A 17,647-nucleotide genomic window follows, 5' to 3' on the forward strand; every position below is an offset into this window, starting at 1 on the left:
AAACATATTTATAATGTGTTAAGAGGTGAAGTCAGTGAACACTACTGTTCAACAGTTTGAGGTCACTTAGAATTGTCCTTGTTTTTGAAAGAAAAGCAACATTTTTGTCCATTAAAATAACATCAAATTGATCAGAAATACAGTGTAGACATTGTTAATGATAGTGTACATGACTATTGTAGCTGGAAACGGCAATTTTTTAAATGGAATATCTACATAGGCATTAAAAGGCCCATTATCAGCAACTGTCACACCTGTGTTCCAATGGCACATTGTGTTAGCTAATCCAAGTTTATAATTTTAAAAGGCTAATTGATCATTAGAAAACCCTTTTGCAATTATGTTAGCACAGCTGAAAACTGTTGTGCTAGTGAAAGAAGCAATACAACTTGCCTTCTTTAGACTAGTTGAATATCTGGAGCATCAGCATTTGTGGGATCGATTACAGGCTCAAAATGGCCAGAAACACCAGTCTCAACGTCAGCAGTGAAGAGGCGACTCCGGGATGCTGGCCATCTAGGCAGAGTTGCAAAGAAAAAGCCATATCTCAGAATTGGCCAATAAAAATAAAAGATTAAGATGGGCAAAAGAACACAGACACTGGACAGAGGAACTCTGCCTAGAAGGCCAGCATCCCGTAGTCGCCTCTTCACTGTTGACGTTGAGATAGGTGTTTTGTGGGTACTATTTAATGAAGCTGCCAGTTGAGGACTTGTGAGACACTGTGAGACACTAGACACTCTAATGTACTTGTCCTCTTGCTCAGTTGTGCTCCGGGGCCTCCCACTCTATTCTGGTTAGAGCCAGTTTGCGCTGTTCTGTGAAGAGAGTAGAACACAGCGTTGTACAGGATCTTCAGTTTCTTGGCAATTTCTTGCATGGAATAGCCTTAATCTCTCAGAACAAGAATAGACTGATGAGTTTCAGATGAAAAGTCTTTGTTTCTGGCAATTTTGAGCCTGTAATCGAACCCACAAATACTGATGATCCAGATACTCAACTAGTCTAATGAAGGCCAGTTTTAATGCTTCTTTAATCAGAACAACAGTTTTCAGCTGTGCTAACATATTTGCAAAAGGTTTTCTAATGATCAACTAGCCTTTTAAAATTATAAACTTGGATTATCTAACACAACATACCATTGGAACACAGGAATGATGGTTGCTGATAATGGGCCTCTTTACGCCTATGTAGATATTCTATTAAAAATCTGCCGTTTCCAGCTACAATAGTCATTTACAACATTAACAATGTCTACACTGTATTTCTGATCCAATTTTATGTTATTTTAATGGACAAAAATGTTGCTTTTCTTTCAAAAACAAGGACATTTCTAAGTGACCTTAAACTTGAATGGTAGTGTACATATTCTAAAATATTTCATGTTTGTAAATGAAACAATATCTGCTGGTCAACAAAAAAGTGACATTGATACCCATGTTTTGTATCTTTTACAAATATTCAGAAATTAATGGCAAATTTGTTTATTTTCAATGCATTTATTGCGGACAGATTTTACAAATGAAATTTTAACTTCATACAGACTTATGACGAGATATACAGGAACAAGATGCTTGAGCGCTACATTATGGCTCAATTTCATACTCTGTACACAAGACTGATTCTAAATGTTCTGTAAGAAGACATAATCCTTGTTACACTTGTATCTTTACCTAACAGGCTATGAATCCATAAATGTACCTTTGGCATGAAAAGGATAGCCCTGTGGAGTGCCTTAACACTTAATAACTGGGTAACCAGGTAATTTGAATTTAAATTCTATTTATTTATGATCATTGCTAAAATATAGATTTCACAGTAAATTACAGCACAATGAAATTCAATAAAATATCTTCCTGAAACTTCCATGAATCAATTACTATTATCAATAACCCAGTTATTTAGTGGTATGAGAGCACTGTGGCTATAAATACTTACCAAGCGGAAAATTGCTGCCTGGCTCTAAATGACACTTTTCTAATTGAGAACTCTATACATTCAATACACATTTTGGGGGGTATATGAGCATTATAATCATTTGCTTTAATCCCAATCATGTTCTATACACTATAAGGATATCATGAAAATCAACTCATTTTATTGAAATCTTCTTCCTTTTTAGGTTAGTCTTGAGAAACATTAAACCATCTGCTGCCTTAGCTATGTATATTGAAGTTGAAGTCACTTGGGGACAATTTGAACTTGATCAGAAATTTGTTCTAATCTTTGTATGGTACTGTTTCATTCAAACATGCAAATGCTGAAATGGAAGGTCCAACATAGTTAAAAAAAAAAAGTTGTACAAAAGTTCTTACAACCGTGTACATATGAACAGCCATTTGTTAGTGAGGTCAGATCAAAATTGCTGTTTGAAACAGATGGCAAGTTGCCCAAATGGAGTGTTTTCCATTGGATACTCAGTAGACTGTTACGATGAAACAGACGACATACACACCAAAAACTGAATGTTAATTTGTTAAGTCACTTGTCACAAACTCTCATGACAGGTTGTGTATTTTTACAACGGCAGGAGTTCTACAGTATGTGCCATGTCTACAGTACAGACCACAGGCAACGAAAGGCAATCTCATGGTCATTTTTTCAACATAGACTATCAGTAAAACTCAAAATGTACATAAAATTCTACATTATATAAATAGAAAAAGATTATATGCATAACTTAATTAATACACACAGTATGTACATAATAACATACTTTTCAGTATTGTCTTGAGTCCGAGAACCTATTCAATTAAACCCTTCACACCGGTTTTGGTCTTACGTTTTCAATTCAAAACAATTGACATACAAATGCTGAGGAGACAAAGCTAGTTGAAACGTCCGTGACTAAATAGAGATAATAATCCATTTTCATTTGGGCTCTTTTTAACAAACAGACAGATAAGCAAACATATACAGGTAACTGCCAAAATAAAGGAAGCACCAACATAAAGTGTCTTAATAGGGTGTTGGGCACCACGAGCCAGAACAGCTTCAATGCACCTTGGCATAGATTCTACAAGTGTCTGGAACGACACCATTCTTCCACAAGAAATTCCATAATTTGGTGTTTTGTTGATGGTGGTGGAAAACGCTGTCTCAGGTGCCGCTCTAGAATCTCACATAAGTTCAATTGGGTTGAGATCTGGTGACTGAGACGGCCATAGCATATGGCTTACATTGTTTTTATGCTCATCAAACCATTCAGTGACCACTCATGCCCTGTGGATGGGGGCATTGTCATCCTATCGTGGGCATAGCCATGGTAGCCAAAATAATGTATGAATATACATGACCCTAAACAAATGGGATGTGAATTGCTTAATTAACTCAGTAACCACACCTGTGTGGATGCACCTGCTTTCAATATACTTTGTATCCCTCATTTCCTTATTTTGGCAGTTACCTGTATAACAAAATATGGTACAATATGTTTAAGTATTGTGGGTAAGTGCAAAGTGTAAAAAGAGCTTGAAAGAGCTTAGAAAAGAAGGTTCTGACAAAATTGCATATGTTACGTGGAAATACACATGGGTATATAGCAGATATTGTCATTTAAAATTGGCATAGTCTGAGAAAATGTCAACAAAATCTTGAACCACTCTGTAGCAGAAGTCATATTGTTCCTGAAACGACAAAAATAACGAACAACATGACCATAAATCACTTACATTACAGTTGGAAAACCAATATTTGAATAAAGCATCATTGTCAATCTTTTGAAGATAATTTTAATGTATTTCACCTCTCTCTCATGCATTGAATCTCTATGACTAAATGGTATCCTACCATGAAAAACAATGCGTTTATACTACAATATATAATACCTACCACAGTCTGAACCATGTGTGGTCTCTTCATGCGTAAGCTCTTGACAGTCTGAAACACGTCCAGTAGGCCCTCTGCTTTCACCCGCTCCAGAATGTTACTCAGGGCGATGAATGTACCGGTCCGACCCGCACCAGCACTGAGAAATAAACCCAGGACAGAACCATCAGCATCTACAGCTACGCTTGCTCTAAAACCCAGTAACTACCATTAGAGGACCGTTAATATGTGCTTAGAACTGAACGTGAGTCAAGGGAGTATACTACATTCAGTACACTGTCAGGGGTCTACCAGCTCGCCATCATGCCGATTGCACCTCATTGAGCGCCAAAGAAATGCGCCGATTTTACAACATATGTCTTTACAGTGCTGGATTACCTTAGTGCTCAACAACACAGGTAAGTTGTCTAGTTGGTGGTTGATAGGAGAGATCTCTAACAGTAGAGTTGATGGATCTATAGATTCCTAGTCTCCCATTCCCCTAGTCATAGGGCTATACTGTGAACCCTACAGCTTACCCCAGTCTTTCCCATTTATATTGAAAATAATTTGCTGGAGAAAAGGTGACCTTTGATTAATAGTACTAATAACACTAACGCGTCTGGTAGCTCTCTCAACCTCTTTGGATTGAGTCAGTTCTTACAATGCCGGCGAGAGAGGTAAAGGAGAGAGGGGGGTTGTAATGGGCAAGCCCCCATTCCCAGCGGAGGAGAAAAAGCTTTAAAAAGCCCCTCTTTAGACAGGCCCTGATGAATGAATATGAGTGAGAGTGAAGACACCATTTCCTGTCGTTAGCTCATTCTATCAGATTAATCAAAGCAGGAGTCGTAGGAGATTTCACTTTGAGAGGTTTTAATTGACTGTGAATCAGTGGATTGGATCAATCCCAGTGGGCCGTGCTGCATTAGAAGTACTTCACCTGGAGCTATGTACGTTCTGATCATAGCTTTCACAGCAAAGTCTTTATAAAGAGTTGGGCTATAAAACAGAGTCTACAAAGGCTAAATGTACTGTATAATGTATTGAAACCGATATTACAGAGTGCCAAAAATGTAAAAAAAGTAATCTATATTCTTTGAAACGTAATTTTGTGTTTGGTATGATCCTAATATTTTATGTCAGAAAAAAAGGTCAGTTGAAAGAGTAATGGGAGTGTTTTGCGGCTCCCAGATTTGGTTTGTGTTAACAGTACCCGTTCCTTACCTGCAGTGTACTATAATAGGGTGGTTTCCAGACTGTTGTTGCTGTCTCTGCACTGAAGCAATGATGTCGATCATTCCCTTTCCCTCTGCCGGTATTCCGATCTCAGGCCAGCCGTGGAAATGAAAGTGCCTGACGTGCCGTGACTGCTTTTCCTGGTGATTGGAAACATGTGTTTCATCATTACATACATTAGTATACCTGATAATGAAAAATAAACATAACATGAACTTGACATGCTCAAGATAAGACACAAATTGAGATAGCAGAAAGCCATTGATTAGAGGACCAAACCCAGTCACCCACAAGGACAAAAATGACTTACATCACAAATAATATATTTAAAATGCACATCAGGTAGCTTGTTTATGTGAAAGAAACTCACTGGTCCATATGTGAGCACCATGTCCTTCAGAGTGAAAGTGTCACATAGTGCATCCCCCTTCAGCTCCAAAGTGTAGTCTCCAAATGTCACAGTGCCCTCTGCTGGCCAGTACTGGAAACACTTGTCCTGGGGAAAGTGACAGATTGATGAAAGGCAGGTGTGTCAAACATATGGCCCACGGGTGGGAAAAACGACTTCAATCTACATTTAAATGACAAATAACACATCAAAACTGTGTAGAAATGATAATGGTTTAAAATAAAAGGTAATGATAATGGACCTACATTTATACAGTCTCTCCGTTCCTCTATACCAGGGCTGGTGTTAATTCGAACTGAAGGCAACACAGCCATTTTTTATCCCAATATCAAATCATTTCTGGTTAAGTGCCTTAGTGTGATTGTTTTCAATTAAAATGGTCAAAAGAACCAAAAATAGCATCTTAACAAAGAGCAATTTCTCAAGCAAGAATTTTGTTGGGACTGTCTGGGACTGGTCTGAGTGGGGAGGGGAAAACTGGAAACTAGCTGTTTTTTGATTTGATTTTGATTTGGATCTATTTTAGTCCCCATTTGGACTAATCTTCCAAGAGTCCTTAAACATTAAAATACAATTTATAATACAAATACGTTTTCACATATAACAGACTTTTACAAACATACATAATATACTAACATAATGACCCAATAAATACTCAATCTAAAAAATATTGCTATAGTCCCACAACTGTTATTGGCAGAGAGGTTTGGAACTCTCTTTCTTATTGGTCTATTAACTAATTTACCGCCTGGTGATGTCACCAGGAAGGCCAAAACTCCATCTCACCAAAACAGACAGAAATTTCAGGTGGTCTTTTCAAACAGTTCTTACACTAAAAGGGTAGTATCATCATGTTCATAATTTCAAAGTATTATTCCAACCTCAGTGTGGAAATATGCATTGAGTGTGCAAAACATTAAGAATACCTGCTCTTTCCATGACATAGACTGAATAGATTAATCCAAATGAAAGCTATAATCCCTTATTGATGTCACAGTAATTTGGTGGCAACTCTACTGCCGGTATAATGCTATTATCACTTGTTGATGTCACTTGTTAAATACACTTCAATCAGTGTAGTTAAAAAAATATTATTTACAATGACAGCCTACCATGGCCAAATCCTAAACTGGACAAAGCTGGGCCAATAGCGGCCGGTTGTGATACAGCCTGGAATCGAACCAGGGTCTGTAGTGACGCCTCTTGCATAGATATAGATACAGTGCCTTAGACCTCTGCGCCACTCGGGAGCCAAGAAGTGTGTCAAGAACTGCAAAACTGCTGGGTTTTTCGCACTCAACAGTTTGCCATGTGTATCAAGAATGGTTCACCACCCAAAGGACATCCGGCCAACTTGGCACAACTGTGGGAAGTATTGCAGTCAACACGGATCAGCATCCCTGTGGAACGCTTTCGACACCTTGTAGAGTTCATGCCCTAAAGAATTGAAGCTGTTCTGAGGGCAAAAGGGGTGGTGCAACTCTATATTAGGAATGTGTTTCTAATGTTTGGTATACTCAGTCTATATGCAAATGAGGCACATATAATTCTTTATTTTATCACAAAGTACAAAACATAATACCTGATATACTAAGAAAATGTATATATGTGATCCAAATATGTTTTTTGTCTGAAATGCCTTCTCGAACACATTAACTTTAATGTGTCTTAACAACAAACTTGTAAATACAAATAAAATAGTTAAATGAAGAGCCTTGTTGGTTTAGACACAAAAAAAGTCAGCAACCTTCCCGCTAGCCATGATTGGCTGAGATAATAAGTGGGCTGGACATGCCGAGAGATGAGTTTGGATTGGTCTGCCATATAGCATGCTTCTGTCTATTTGAGCTGGTCAGTATGTCTAGGTAACCCTGGCTAACGCGGTCTTTAAAAATATGTATTGCGTAGTAAAACTGCATAAGTGTTCCTCTCCACTTTTCTGGAAGACTGAGTTTTGAAATCAGTGTAATTCGAGTATGATAGCTAAGGAGATGGAGAATGTGTCCCTGAACAAAGGGTGGGGGGGGGGGGGGTCAAAATCAAAAGTAACAGTCAGTATCTGGTGTGGCCACCAGCTGCATTAAGTACTGCAGTGCATCTCCTCCTCACGGACTGCACCAGATTTGCCAGTTCTTGCTGTGAGATGTTACCCCACTCTTCCACCAAGGCACCTGCAAGTTCCTGGACACTTCTGAGGGGAATGGCCCTAGCCTTCACCCTCCGATCCAACAGGTCCCAGACATGCTCAATGTGATTGAGATCCTGGCTCTTCACTGGCCATGGCAGAACACTGACATTCCTGTCTTGCAGGAAATCACGCACAGAACGAGCAGTATGGCTGGTGGCATTGTCATGCTGGAGGGTCAGGTCAGGATGAGCCTGCAGGAAGGGTACCTGTAACGCACAGCGTTGAGATGGCCTGCAATGACAACAAGCTCAGTCCGATGATGCTGTGACACACTGCCGCAGACCATGAGGGACCTTCCACTTCCAAATCGATCCCGCTCCAGAGTACAGGCCTTGGTGTAACGCTCATTCCTTCAACGATAAACGCGAATCCGACCATCACCCCTGGTGAGACAAAACCATGACCCGTCAGTGAAGAGCACTTTTTGCCAGTCCAGTCTGGTCCGGCGACGGTGGGTTTGTGCCCATAGGCGACATTGTTGCCGGTGATGTCTGGTGAGGACCTGCCTTACAACTATCCTACAAGCCCTCAGTTCAGCCTCTCTCACCCTATTGTGGACAGTCTGAGCACAGATGGAGGGATTGTGCATTCCTGGTGTTGGCCGTTGTTGTTGCCATCCTGTACCTGTCCCGCAGGTGTGATGTTCGGATGTACCGATCCTGTGCAGGTGTTGTTACACGTGGTCTGCCACTGCGAGGACGATCAACTGTCCATCCTGTCTCCCTGTAGGGCTGTCTTAGGCATGTCACAGTACGGATATTGCAAATTTTCCCTGGCCACATCTGCAGTCCTCATGCCTCCTTGCAGCATGTCTAAGGCACGTTCACGCAGATGAGCAGGGACCCTGGGCATCTTTCTTTTTGTGTTTTTCAGAGTCAGTAGAAAGGCCTCTTTAGTGTCCTAAGTTTTCATAACTGTGACCTTAATTGCCTACCGTCTGTAAGCTGTTAGTGTCTTAACGACTGTTCCACAGGTGCATGTTCATTAATTGTTTTTTGGTTCATTGAACAAGCATGGGAAACAGTGTTTAAACCTTTTACAATGAAGATCTGTGAAGTTATTTGTATTTTTATAAATTATCTTTGAAAGACAGGGTACTGAAAAATGTACTTCTTTTTTTGCTGAGTTTATATTGGTCATGGCACCCATATAGTGCAGCGGTCTAAGGCACTGCATCTCAGTGCAAGAGGCATTACTACAGTCCCTGGTTCGAATACAGGCTGTATCACATCCGACTGTGATTGGGGGTGCCATAAGGCAGTGCACAATTGGCCCAGCGTCATCCGGGTTTGGCCGGGGTAGGCTGGGATTGTAAATAAGAATTTGTTCTTACCTGACTTGCCTAGTTAAAGGTTACATTTTAAAAACAACTAGCGACAACCGCAGCACAATCAATAGGAGGTGAACAGCGGCTGGTGCTGAAAATATAGCTAACTTGTTACGCAAGTGTTGCACACCAACAGACGGAGAAAACCATTTCAACAATTATCTTCATTTTAATTTGACTTTACAAATAACAAGAGGGTTTAATTGGAATCTATTTATTTGGAGCCTAGACCTATATAATATAACAACTGGCTAAGGTAGGCTATGAGGCTTACCAGTCTAATGGAAGTAGGATTTTTTTTATTAGGCCTACTTACAATTGCAACTGATCAAAAATGTAGCATTCTACATAAAACAATAATTTAAAGAAAAAAAGTCTGTTCAAACTAAAAAAATGTAACTAATAATGAAAAGAGCGCATTTGTAAATCCCAAACTCTAAAAGTAATTGGAAAGGTAGATACAAATTATTTGTGCCATTGTGGTTACAATAAAGAATGAAAACAAGATATAAACACTAATTACAGTAGTGATGGACAACTGGAGGCATTTTGAAAACAGGTTTTCAAACACTTGTAGTACTGTAGCAGGTGTAGCCCATCATGCAAATGTTTCCTATTAGCAAGACAGCATACTTTTTTTAGCCCGTCTACTGTAGTGAAAATCCCTCAAGTACTCCAAAGTGTTACATTTCTAACTCAAAACAGCAGTACAGTATTTCTTCATCAACATCTTTATGCTTTCGTGGTAGCGTGGTAGTTTAATAAAATAACGAGAAAAAAGACATTCAAATGTGGATGTTTATTTAAACTACATTTTAGTCGCACTTCCACCCAGCTCCACGACCACAGGTAAAACCTTGCTGAGATGGTCAATGTATTTGTTGCATTGTTGTATCGACAAATGTAAAAGCCTATACTGTACAGTACAGTATTTCTTCATCAGAATCTTTGTGCTTTTGTTAATAAAATAATGATAAAATACTCTTTCAAAATGCTGATGTTTATTTAGTTATGGATCCATAACGAATTACTATGGGAATAAATATCACTGAATTACAGAAATATTGGAACAATGTTGTCTAATAAAGGTAAACAAATGGTTTGCCTACTGGAAAATAGTCTTTCAAACACAGTCACGTTGTACAGTGCCATTATGGATATTTGCAGGGCTATATTTTGGCCTTTATAAATATCTGAGAATATCTAACGGATAATTCCCCTTTGATATTTTTTATATACATTTTTTTCTTGTTATTGAAAAAAAAGTTTTTATTGAATATTCAAAACATACAATATACTTGCAGTGAAGCTGCACAACAACTACACCACACCAGTCATCCAACAGACTCCCATTCAGAGCGACACACAGAAGCCTCCAGGGTCAATGCCCTGCTCAAGGGCACTTCGACAGATCTCCCACAAGGCCAAAAAAAACAGGGACGCGAGCCCTCCAAGACCCCCCCCCCCCCCCCCCCCCCCCACAGTCCCCCATAGCTGTCCCTCAACCACCCGAGAAGCCTCCCACAGTCACCCCAAGAAAACATTTGTAAAAATGAAAAAAATAAAAAAAATAAATGAAAATGTTAGTTAATTCCATTCCCCACCCCCAAGAACCCCCCCAATGCACCAACAAGCAAGAAAATGAACTCATGAGAAAAAAATAAAAAGACTACAGTAAAAACAGAAAACAACAATGCAAAAAAAGGACATCAAGGACAACTAAAATCATAACAGCAAGGCCAACTGTATATGTTTGAGTGCATGTATGGCACTATTTACATATGTGTGTGTCCGTGTATGTGTGTATTTGAATGAGAGTGTATATGCATGTGTACAAACACCTGCACAGCATCAGCCTCAGGCAAACTGGCATTAGCTGTAAAAACACTGCCCCTCAGTGTCATTCAAACTTACTTTTTATTATGTTTTATTTTGACTTTATTTGTTATACTTTATTTTGACCATCATTCTATATCTTTGACCACCATGTCTCCAATTCCACATCCTAACCCCTCTTAGATATTAATTAAGAGTCCTCCAATCCTCTAAATGTAATTATTGGCGGAGAGTCACGTCATTGAAAAAAATGTTTGTAGATATACTGTAGGCCTACCATAGGCGAAATAAGTCTCACTAGTGTTGAGTAATGTGCTGTTAAAAGTGGTGTAGGTCTTATTTATTTAAAGAACATATTGAAGTTAGAAGCAGTAGGATTTGAAGCAAAAGCCTACAACTATTTTAGCACCATTTCGCGCTGCTCTGAGACAAGCATGGGGACTGGTCTTGATAAATCAATGAGATTTTAATTTTCACTTAATCTCTGTTTGGGTATTGGTTAGACTAGAATTAGAAAATGTGGGTGCAGAAATGATATGCTCTTAGTGTAACCTTTATTTAACTAGGCAAGTCAAATAAGAACAAATTCTTATTTACAAGGACAGCCTACTCCTTCCTCCCAGTCGGGGCATTGAACCCTGGTTTCCAGCGTGCTCTGCCTGCACGACACAGGGATTCTTTAGCTAAATATCTCAGTACTGCCGATCGTCACGTTGTACAGCCCCATATTTTCCTTTCCATCCTAACAGAACCCTAGAGAGTTTTTTGTTTATCTTGGAATATAAACACCATAATAATAATCAAATTAATTAAACAAGTACCAGTCAAAAGTTTGGACACACCTACTCATTCCACTATTTTTCTTTATTTTTACTATTTTCTACATTGTAGAATAATAGTGACGACATTCCAACTATGAAATAATACATATGGAATCAGTTAAGAACAAATTATTATTTACAAGGACAGCCTACTCCTTCCTCCCCGACAGGGAATTGAACCCCAGTCTCCCGCGTGCCCGTATTCTCTAGTACAGACATGGCCTGCTCTCCCTTATTTAAGGAATTAGGCACTTTCCTATGTTTACTACAGTATGGATTGTAGGCAACGGTTACTTGTCAGACTGCACAGTAGCCTAATAAACAAATACAGGTGGCTTATATCTTCAAAATGCTTTATTATCCAAATGTAAAAGCATATACTGCACAGTACTGTATTTCTTCATCAGCATCTTTATGCTTTCGTTAAATAATAAATAATGATAGAAATATTATTTCAAAATGCAGATGTGGATTTAGTTATGGATCCATAATGAATTACTATGGGAATAAATATCACTGATTTACAGAAATATTGGAACAAAGTTGTCTAATGAAGGCAAACAATTTAGAATCCTTCAATCCTCTTATGCTGTAGCTTACTCCTGACCGTCACGTTGTACAGCGCCATATTTTCTTTGAAAAAAAAATTATCGGAAAGAAACACCATAATATTAATCAAATTAATTAAGACAAATTTCTTAAAATCAATCCCATATACTATGTTATTACGAAAAGGATTAAAAATCTCCGGTAATGCCAATATGGAAGACTATAAAATGCTCCTCAAAAATGCCCTCTAGTGGTCAAACTAGCACTAACTTGCATTTTCCCGAAAAAATGGCTGGCAATTAAATAATGTGCCACAGAATGCTGCAGCAGCTGGCAAAGGTGTGCTGCAGTATGACGCAACTTTTAAAGGAGGAACCACTGTAAGACCGAATCAAGGTGGTCGGTGACATATGAGTGCATTAGAAAAGCATTTTTACATTCATCAAAATAGCTGAACTCAATTAATTATTTGTCTGTGCTAGTACAATGTTTTATGTGCTATATTTCTGTCAATATCTGATGGATTTAAAAACATTCAAAAGTTTGGAGTATCTTCATCCATTGTCCAACTGTTGCATTTATTAGAATTGTATTTTCAACCTATGAACAATTTTGATGACTGCTACTAAAGTAAAACACAGCTTTTAATGATTATGTTGCAGTTAACTCTTGCCACAGTGGGGTCTGTACCTGTTCCCTCTCCTTGAGTTCAGTGAGCATGACGATAGAGTGACACCTGTACTCCCACACCATCCTCCAAAAATCCTCCACCGTGTGAGACTGGGGACCCTGGGTAGCGATGAAGTAGTCCTTCTGTCTGTATCCCTGGAAAATAACATACTGTTTAGCGCATCATATACTTACATAAAGGGCTCTGGAGAAAGTTAGGACTTAGGTGTTAAAATGTGCTCAGTAAATACTTACATCAATAAATGATGCATTGATGTAGTCCGTGAACTCTTGGCCCCTTTTCATTGATAATATAACCCGGTTGAAGTCATCTGTGTTCAAGCAAATAACTTAACAACTTACTTTATTTCCAACAATAGTTTAATTACTTGTGTCATGTGTGTCATTTAACTACAGCAAATTCATTTCAAAAGTAAAACTACTTCAGAGAGGTAACTTGGTCTAAAATGTATAATATTTGATACAACACTAAGAGTTTGATGGTGGTAGGGTTGTGACGTATTACTGAAAATGTAAGAGTGTTAGGGTATTCCTTACATGGAATAATCTGAAGCACACGGTTCTTCTTCATGTTTGCAGGAAGGTTTCCAGTCCTCATGTTCTCCTTCATTATGCGTACATTGGTCAGTTTCTGAGGAGAGGATATGGGGTGAAATTAGGACTACTTGAGAGAGATGGCTTCCGTCATTTAAATGTGACTAGAACTGGGAGACAACTTAAAAAAGGTGAGAAAATTGTGTGACTGGGACTTACCCTGAACTCTTCCTCTAGGCCCAGCTTGTCAAGGGGTGTTCTGGTGTTGTGGAGTTTCTGCAGGTGGCCTTCCAGAGAGGACACATCCAGCTCTGTGTCCCCATACATATAATACTCCAGCAGAGCGTGGTAGATGAACGAGTACTGCATCTGAACGGGAGACAGAGAGAGAGATAGGGTAAATGAGGCATCTTTGCTGGTTTGTGCTGCATTAACACATTGAACTGTCAGGGAACACTTACATCGGTCTGGACGAGCTGAGAGCGCTGCTCCCGTATTCTGGTCACAAACCCAAAGACATCCAGCCTCTTCTCTACATGCATCATGTCAATCATGCCGTCTATGACGATGAACGTCCCAGTCCTACCTACCCCAGCACTAGGGAAAGACAACGGACAGGAGAGAAGAGTGACCCTTACATTGTCATAGACCTCCGAGGAAAGTTTGATCATTCAATTCAAAGCAAATGCACTGTACTTCTGTGGCTGAGTTTTCCACAGGAATGTTGATTGTGGTATGGCATAAAAATGCTACATTGAAACATGTCCACAAGCGATATTCTAAATTGCTACGTCTACCAGCAATATTCTAAATTGCTACATGTCTACAAGCCAACAAGATCCATAGTGATTTAAGGACCAGTGACACAGACAGCAGTCAGGGATGCCAGCTTAGGGTGTTGGAGACCAATCAATGAGGCCCATTCAGAAAGCAAAGCCCCAATACCAACACCTGTTTCAACAGTTGTTCCTGCACGTCTCTGACTTCAGTGGTGTGGTGGTTTCATATTACACGACATGTGCTTTGAAATTCCAGCCATACCAATACAAAATAAAGGGAAGCGGGTTGGCATACTTTTTTAGACACCGCGATAGGTCAATTTGACACTATGATTGTGTTAAGTTATACATGTCATAAGGAACTAAATGAACTACTATAGCCTTCATTGAGTACAGCATGTAGACGAGATTTCCCAGTTAGAATCCCTTGTCTCCTCCCCTGGTTCAGTACCTGCAGTGCACTACGATGGGTCCTGCATAGGACGGGTTGACTGTCTTCACCTTCTTGAGGAACTTGAGCATGCCGATAGGGGAGAAGGGCACCCCAAAGTCTGGCCAGCTGGTGAAGTGGAGCTGGGTGACTAAGCGGGGGGCCCTTGGGCCATCATTCCCCTGCTGTTTACAACAACAGGAAAACACATCAATCGTTTAGAAAAATATACTGTAAATGTCACAGGGTTTCTCACATCGTGTATTTCAAAGTGAGGGATCCTGTGCAGGGTTGTCATGTAGGCACATACAATGATACTTACATATTGTACACAGAACTTGCGGATGGTATAGTCCACCAGTACAGTAAAGTCCTCCACTGCCACCCTCACACTCCCATACATCCAACAGCCCTGGTCTGGCCAGTACTGGTAACACTTGTCCTGAAGAGAGGAAAAATGGACATTCAGCAAAGCAAAAAAATACAAACTATAGTTCACCAATATGAATGGCAGAGACTTTTATGGGAATCCATATCACTGACTAGTAACTCTATTTATAGGTGATTGTCTGTCAGTCAATAAGTTCATCACTCTGATCTTCTAGACTGTTAATGAGAGTCTCAGACTAATTATAATCAAGCCTTGGACAACTTTATCAACAATGATTTAGTTATCGATCCCCCATCTCTGTTTGGTGGAGCTAAACCCCCTGTTTTGTTCTTTATTGATCAGCCCCTTGAGGTTCAATAAAATGTGATGCCAAGTCATTTGGGGTGACACATTGTATGGATTGGGAAAGTTAGGAAAGGGTCAAATCAATTATACTCATGACCTTGAGGTGTGAGAAGACAAGAAAGAGCCTAGCAAAGGACCCCTTAAGAACATCTAACATGAGAGCCCATGAGCAAATCTGAAGATTCTTTACTGGTTGTATTAGCAGATAATGGAGCAGCCAAAGTGAGAGAAGAGAAACTCACCTCTTTTCTCTCTTTCAGGTTAGTGAGCATCACTATAGTAGCAGTCTTCTGTTCCCAAATCATCCGCCAGAAGTCAGCCACTGTGTTGTGCATTGGGCCTATGGAAAAGAGAGTGACACTTACTACATAGATGTAAGTGGACATACTAGTTATACAATAGGCCTATGGTGCTAGAAAAACGTATTTCATGTAAGCATACAATTGATTTCCATTCCGTAATCCTCTAGTAGTACAGTATTTTGCACAAAATGGTTGTACAAAGTTATATTCACCTTGAGCTGCAATTAATTTGTTCTTCTCTTTATAACCCTGGTTAAAAAGAAAATGTGTTTTGCTGAGTTTATTAGACCATAGTGAGAAAGGAAGTTATACTGGACGCATTTAAGTTATCTGTAATGGGACAGAACGAAATACATAGTAAATATCAACAACTCACATCTATGTATGAGGCATTTATGTAGTCCGTACAAGAATGCCCATCTATTTGCGTTAACAATACTCTGGAATGGTCATCTGTTGAAAATGTAAGAAAGAGACAAAATTGTACTAGGAAAATGCCTATTTAAAATCTTCATTATGCTATCAAACTGCTTTATCTCAAAAAAGTTCAAGCTACTCTTAAAGGCCAATTCCACAATTTTCCACGTGATTTTCATTATCTCTAGCACGATAACAGTGTCTACATATTTGAAAATGGCGCATTTCGAAGCTTTGTAGAAAAAAGTATGAAGTTATGACATCAGCAAGAAAATACCCTCCCGCTGGCTAGAAATGCATTGCAGGTTTTGAAAAATCCCTGTTCTTACTTTTAATCCTACCACGTGATGTCACAGACAAGCATTTTTTAGGAACTTTCTTATCATCTTTTTAAACCAGAAATACCATAGAAACGCGCCGTGTTCATGTATGTTTTTGAGACAATGAATAGGAAGTTGAAAAGTAGCGCAATTGCCCTTTAAGTGGGTGTAATGGTTACAAAACGTATTCCCATAACAATTCCATCACTCACATGGTAGGATGTTTGGATATCTGTTCTTGTCCCTGTTGATCTCCCTGCTAGCCTCCTCAAAGGAGCCATGGTGGTAGCCACAGGTCAGTGACTATACAGACACAAACACAAACACAGGGGTTCAAACTAAGCCAGTCATGAAGCCTTCAGACATGCAGCACTATACAGTGCCTTGCGAAAGTATTCGGCCCCCTTGAACTTTGCGACCTTTAGCCACATTTCAGGCTTCAAACATAAAGATATAAAACTGTATTTTTTTGTGAAGAATCAACAACAAGTGGGACACAATCATGAAGTGGAACAACATTTATTGGATATTTCAAACTTTTTTAACAAATCAAAAACTGAAAAATTGGGCGTGCAAAATGATTCAGCCCCTTTACTTTCAGTGCAGCAAACTCTCCAGAAGTTCAGTGAGGATCTCTGAATGATCCAATGTTGACCTAATGTTGACCTGTGTGTAATCAAGTCTCCGTATAAATGCACCTGCACTGTGATAGTCTCAGAGGTCCGTTAAAAGCGCAGAGAGCATCATGAAGAACAAGGAACACACCAGGCAGGTCCGAGATACTGTTGTGAAGAAGTTTAAAGCCGGATTTGGATACAAAAAGATTTCCCAAGCTTTAAACATCCCAAGGAGCACTGTGCAAGCGATAATATTGAAATGGAAGGAGTATCAGACCACTGCAAATCTACCAAAACCTGGCCATCCCTCTAAACTTTCAGCTCATACAAGGAGAAGACTGATCAGAGATGCAGCCAAGAGGCCCATGATCACTCTGGATGAACTGCAGAGATCTACAGCTGAGGTGGGAGACTCTGTCCATAGGACAACAATCAGTCGTATATTGCACAAATCTGGCCTTTATGGAAGAGTGGCAAGAAGAAAGCCATTTCTTAAAGATATCCATAAAAAGTGTTGTTTAAAGTTTGCCACAAGCCACCTGGGAGACACACCAAACATGTGGAAGAAGGTGCTCTGGTCAGATGAAACCAAAATTGAACTTTTTGGCAACAATGCAAAACGTTATGTTTGGCGTAAAAGCAACACAGC

General features: G+C 39.4%; 1 protein-coding gene across 3 annotated transcripts in view; it reads right to left on the reverse strand.

Moving 5' to 3' along the window:
• Window positions 1-1,479: 1,479 nt before the first annotated feature.
• LOC110529277 (receptor-type tyrosine-protein phosphatase epsilon) overlaps window positions 1,480-17,647 on the reverse strand; it is a 52,635-nt gene continuing 36,467 nt past the window's right edge. For all 3 annotated transcript variants that reach the window (XM_021611396.3, XM_021611404.3, XM_021611412.3), the window contains 15 exons: window positions 16,594-16,684; window positions 16,021-16,097; window positions 15,857-15,893; window positions 15,585-15,682; window positions 14,929-15,048; window positions 14,628-14,791; window positions 13,859-13,994; window positions 13,617-13,766; window positions 13,401-13,494; window positions 13,098-13,174; window positions 12,864-12,998; window positions 5,414-5,539; window positions 5,032-5,183; window positions 3,832-3,967; window positions 1,480-3,626 (listed from right to left, as the gene is read on the reverse strand). In XM_021611396.3, coding sequence (XP_021467071.3) covers window positions 3,552-3,626; window positions 3,832-3,967; window positions 5,032-5,183; window positions 5,414-5,539; window positions 12,864-12,998; window positions 13,098-13,174; window positions 13,401-13,494; window positions 13,617-13,766; window positions 13,859-13,994; window positions 14,628-14,791; window positions 14,929-15,048; window positions 15,585-15,682; window positions 15,857-15,893; window positions 16,021-16,097; window positions 16,594-16,684 — 1,668 coding nt within the window. In that variant the 3' untranslated portion in view covers window positions 1,480-3,551. The remainder of the gene's footprint in view (window positions 3,627-3,831; window positions 3,968-5,031; window positions 5,184-5,413; window positions 5,540-12,863; window positions 12,999-13,097; window positions 13,175-13,400; window positions 13,495-13,616; window positions 13,767-13,858; window positions 13,995-14,627; window positions 14,792-14,928; window positions 15,049-15,584; window positions 15,683-15,856; window positions 15,894-16,020; window positions 16,098-16,593; window positions 16,685-17,647) is intronic.

Source organism: Oncorhynchus mykiss, chromosome 1 (genome assembly GCF_057628025.1).
Source record: "Oncorhynchus mykiss isolate SJ-2025 chromosome 1, ASM5762802v1, whole genome shotgun sequence".
Classification (NCBI taxonomy): Eukaryota; Metazoa; Chordata; class Actinopteri; order Salmoniformes; family Salmonidae; genus Oncorhynchus; species Oncorhynchus mykiss.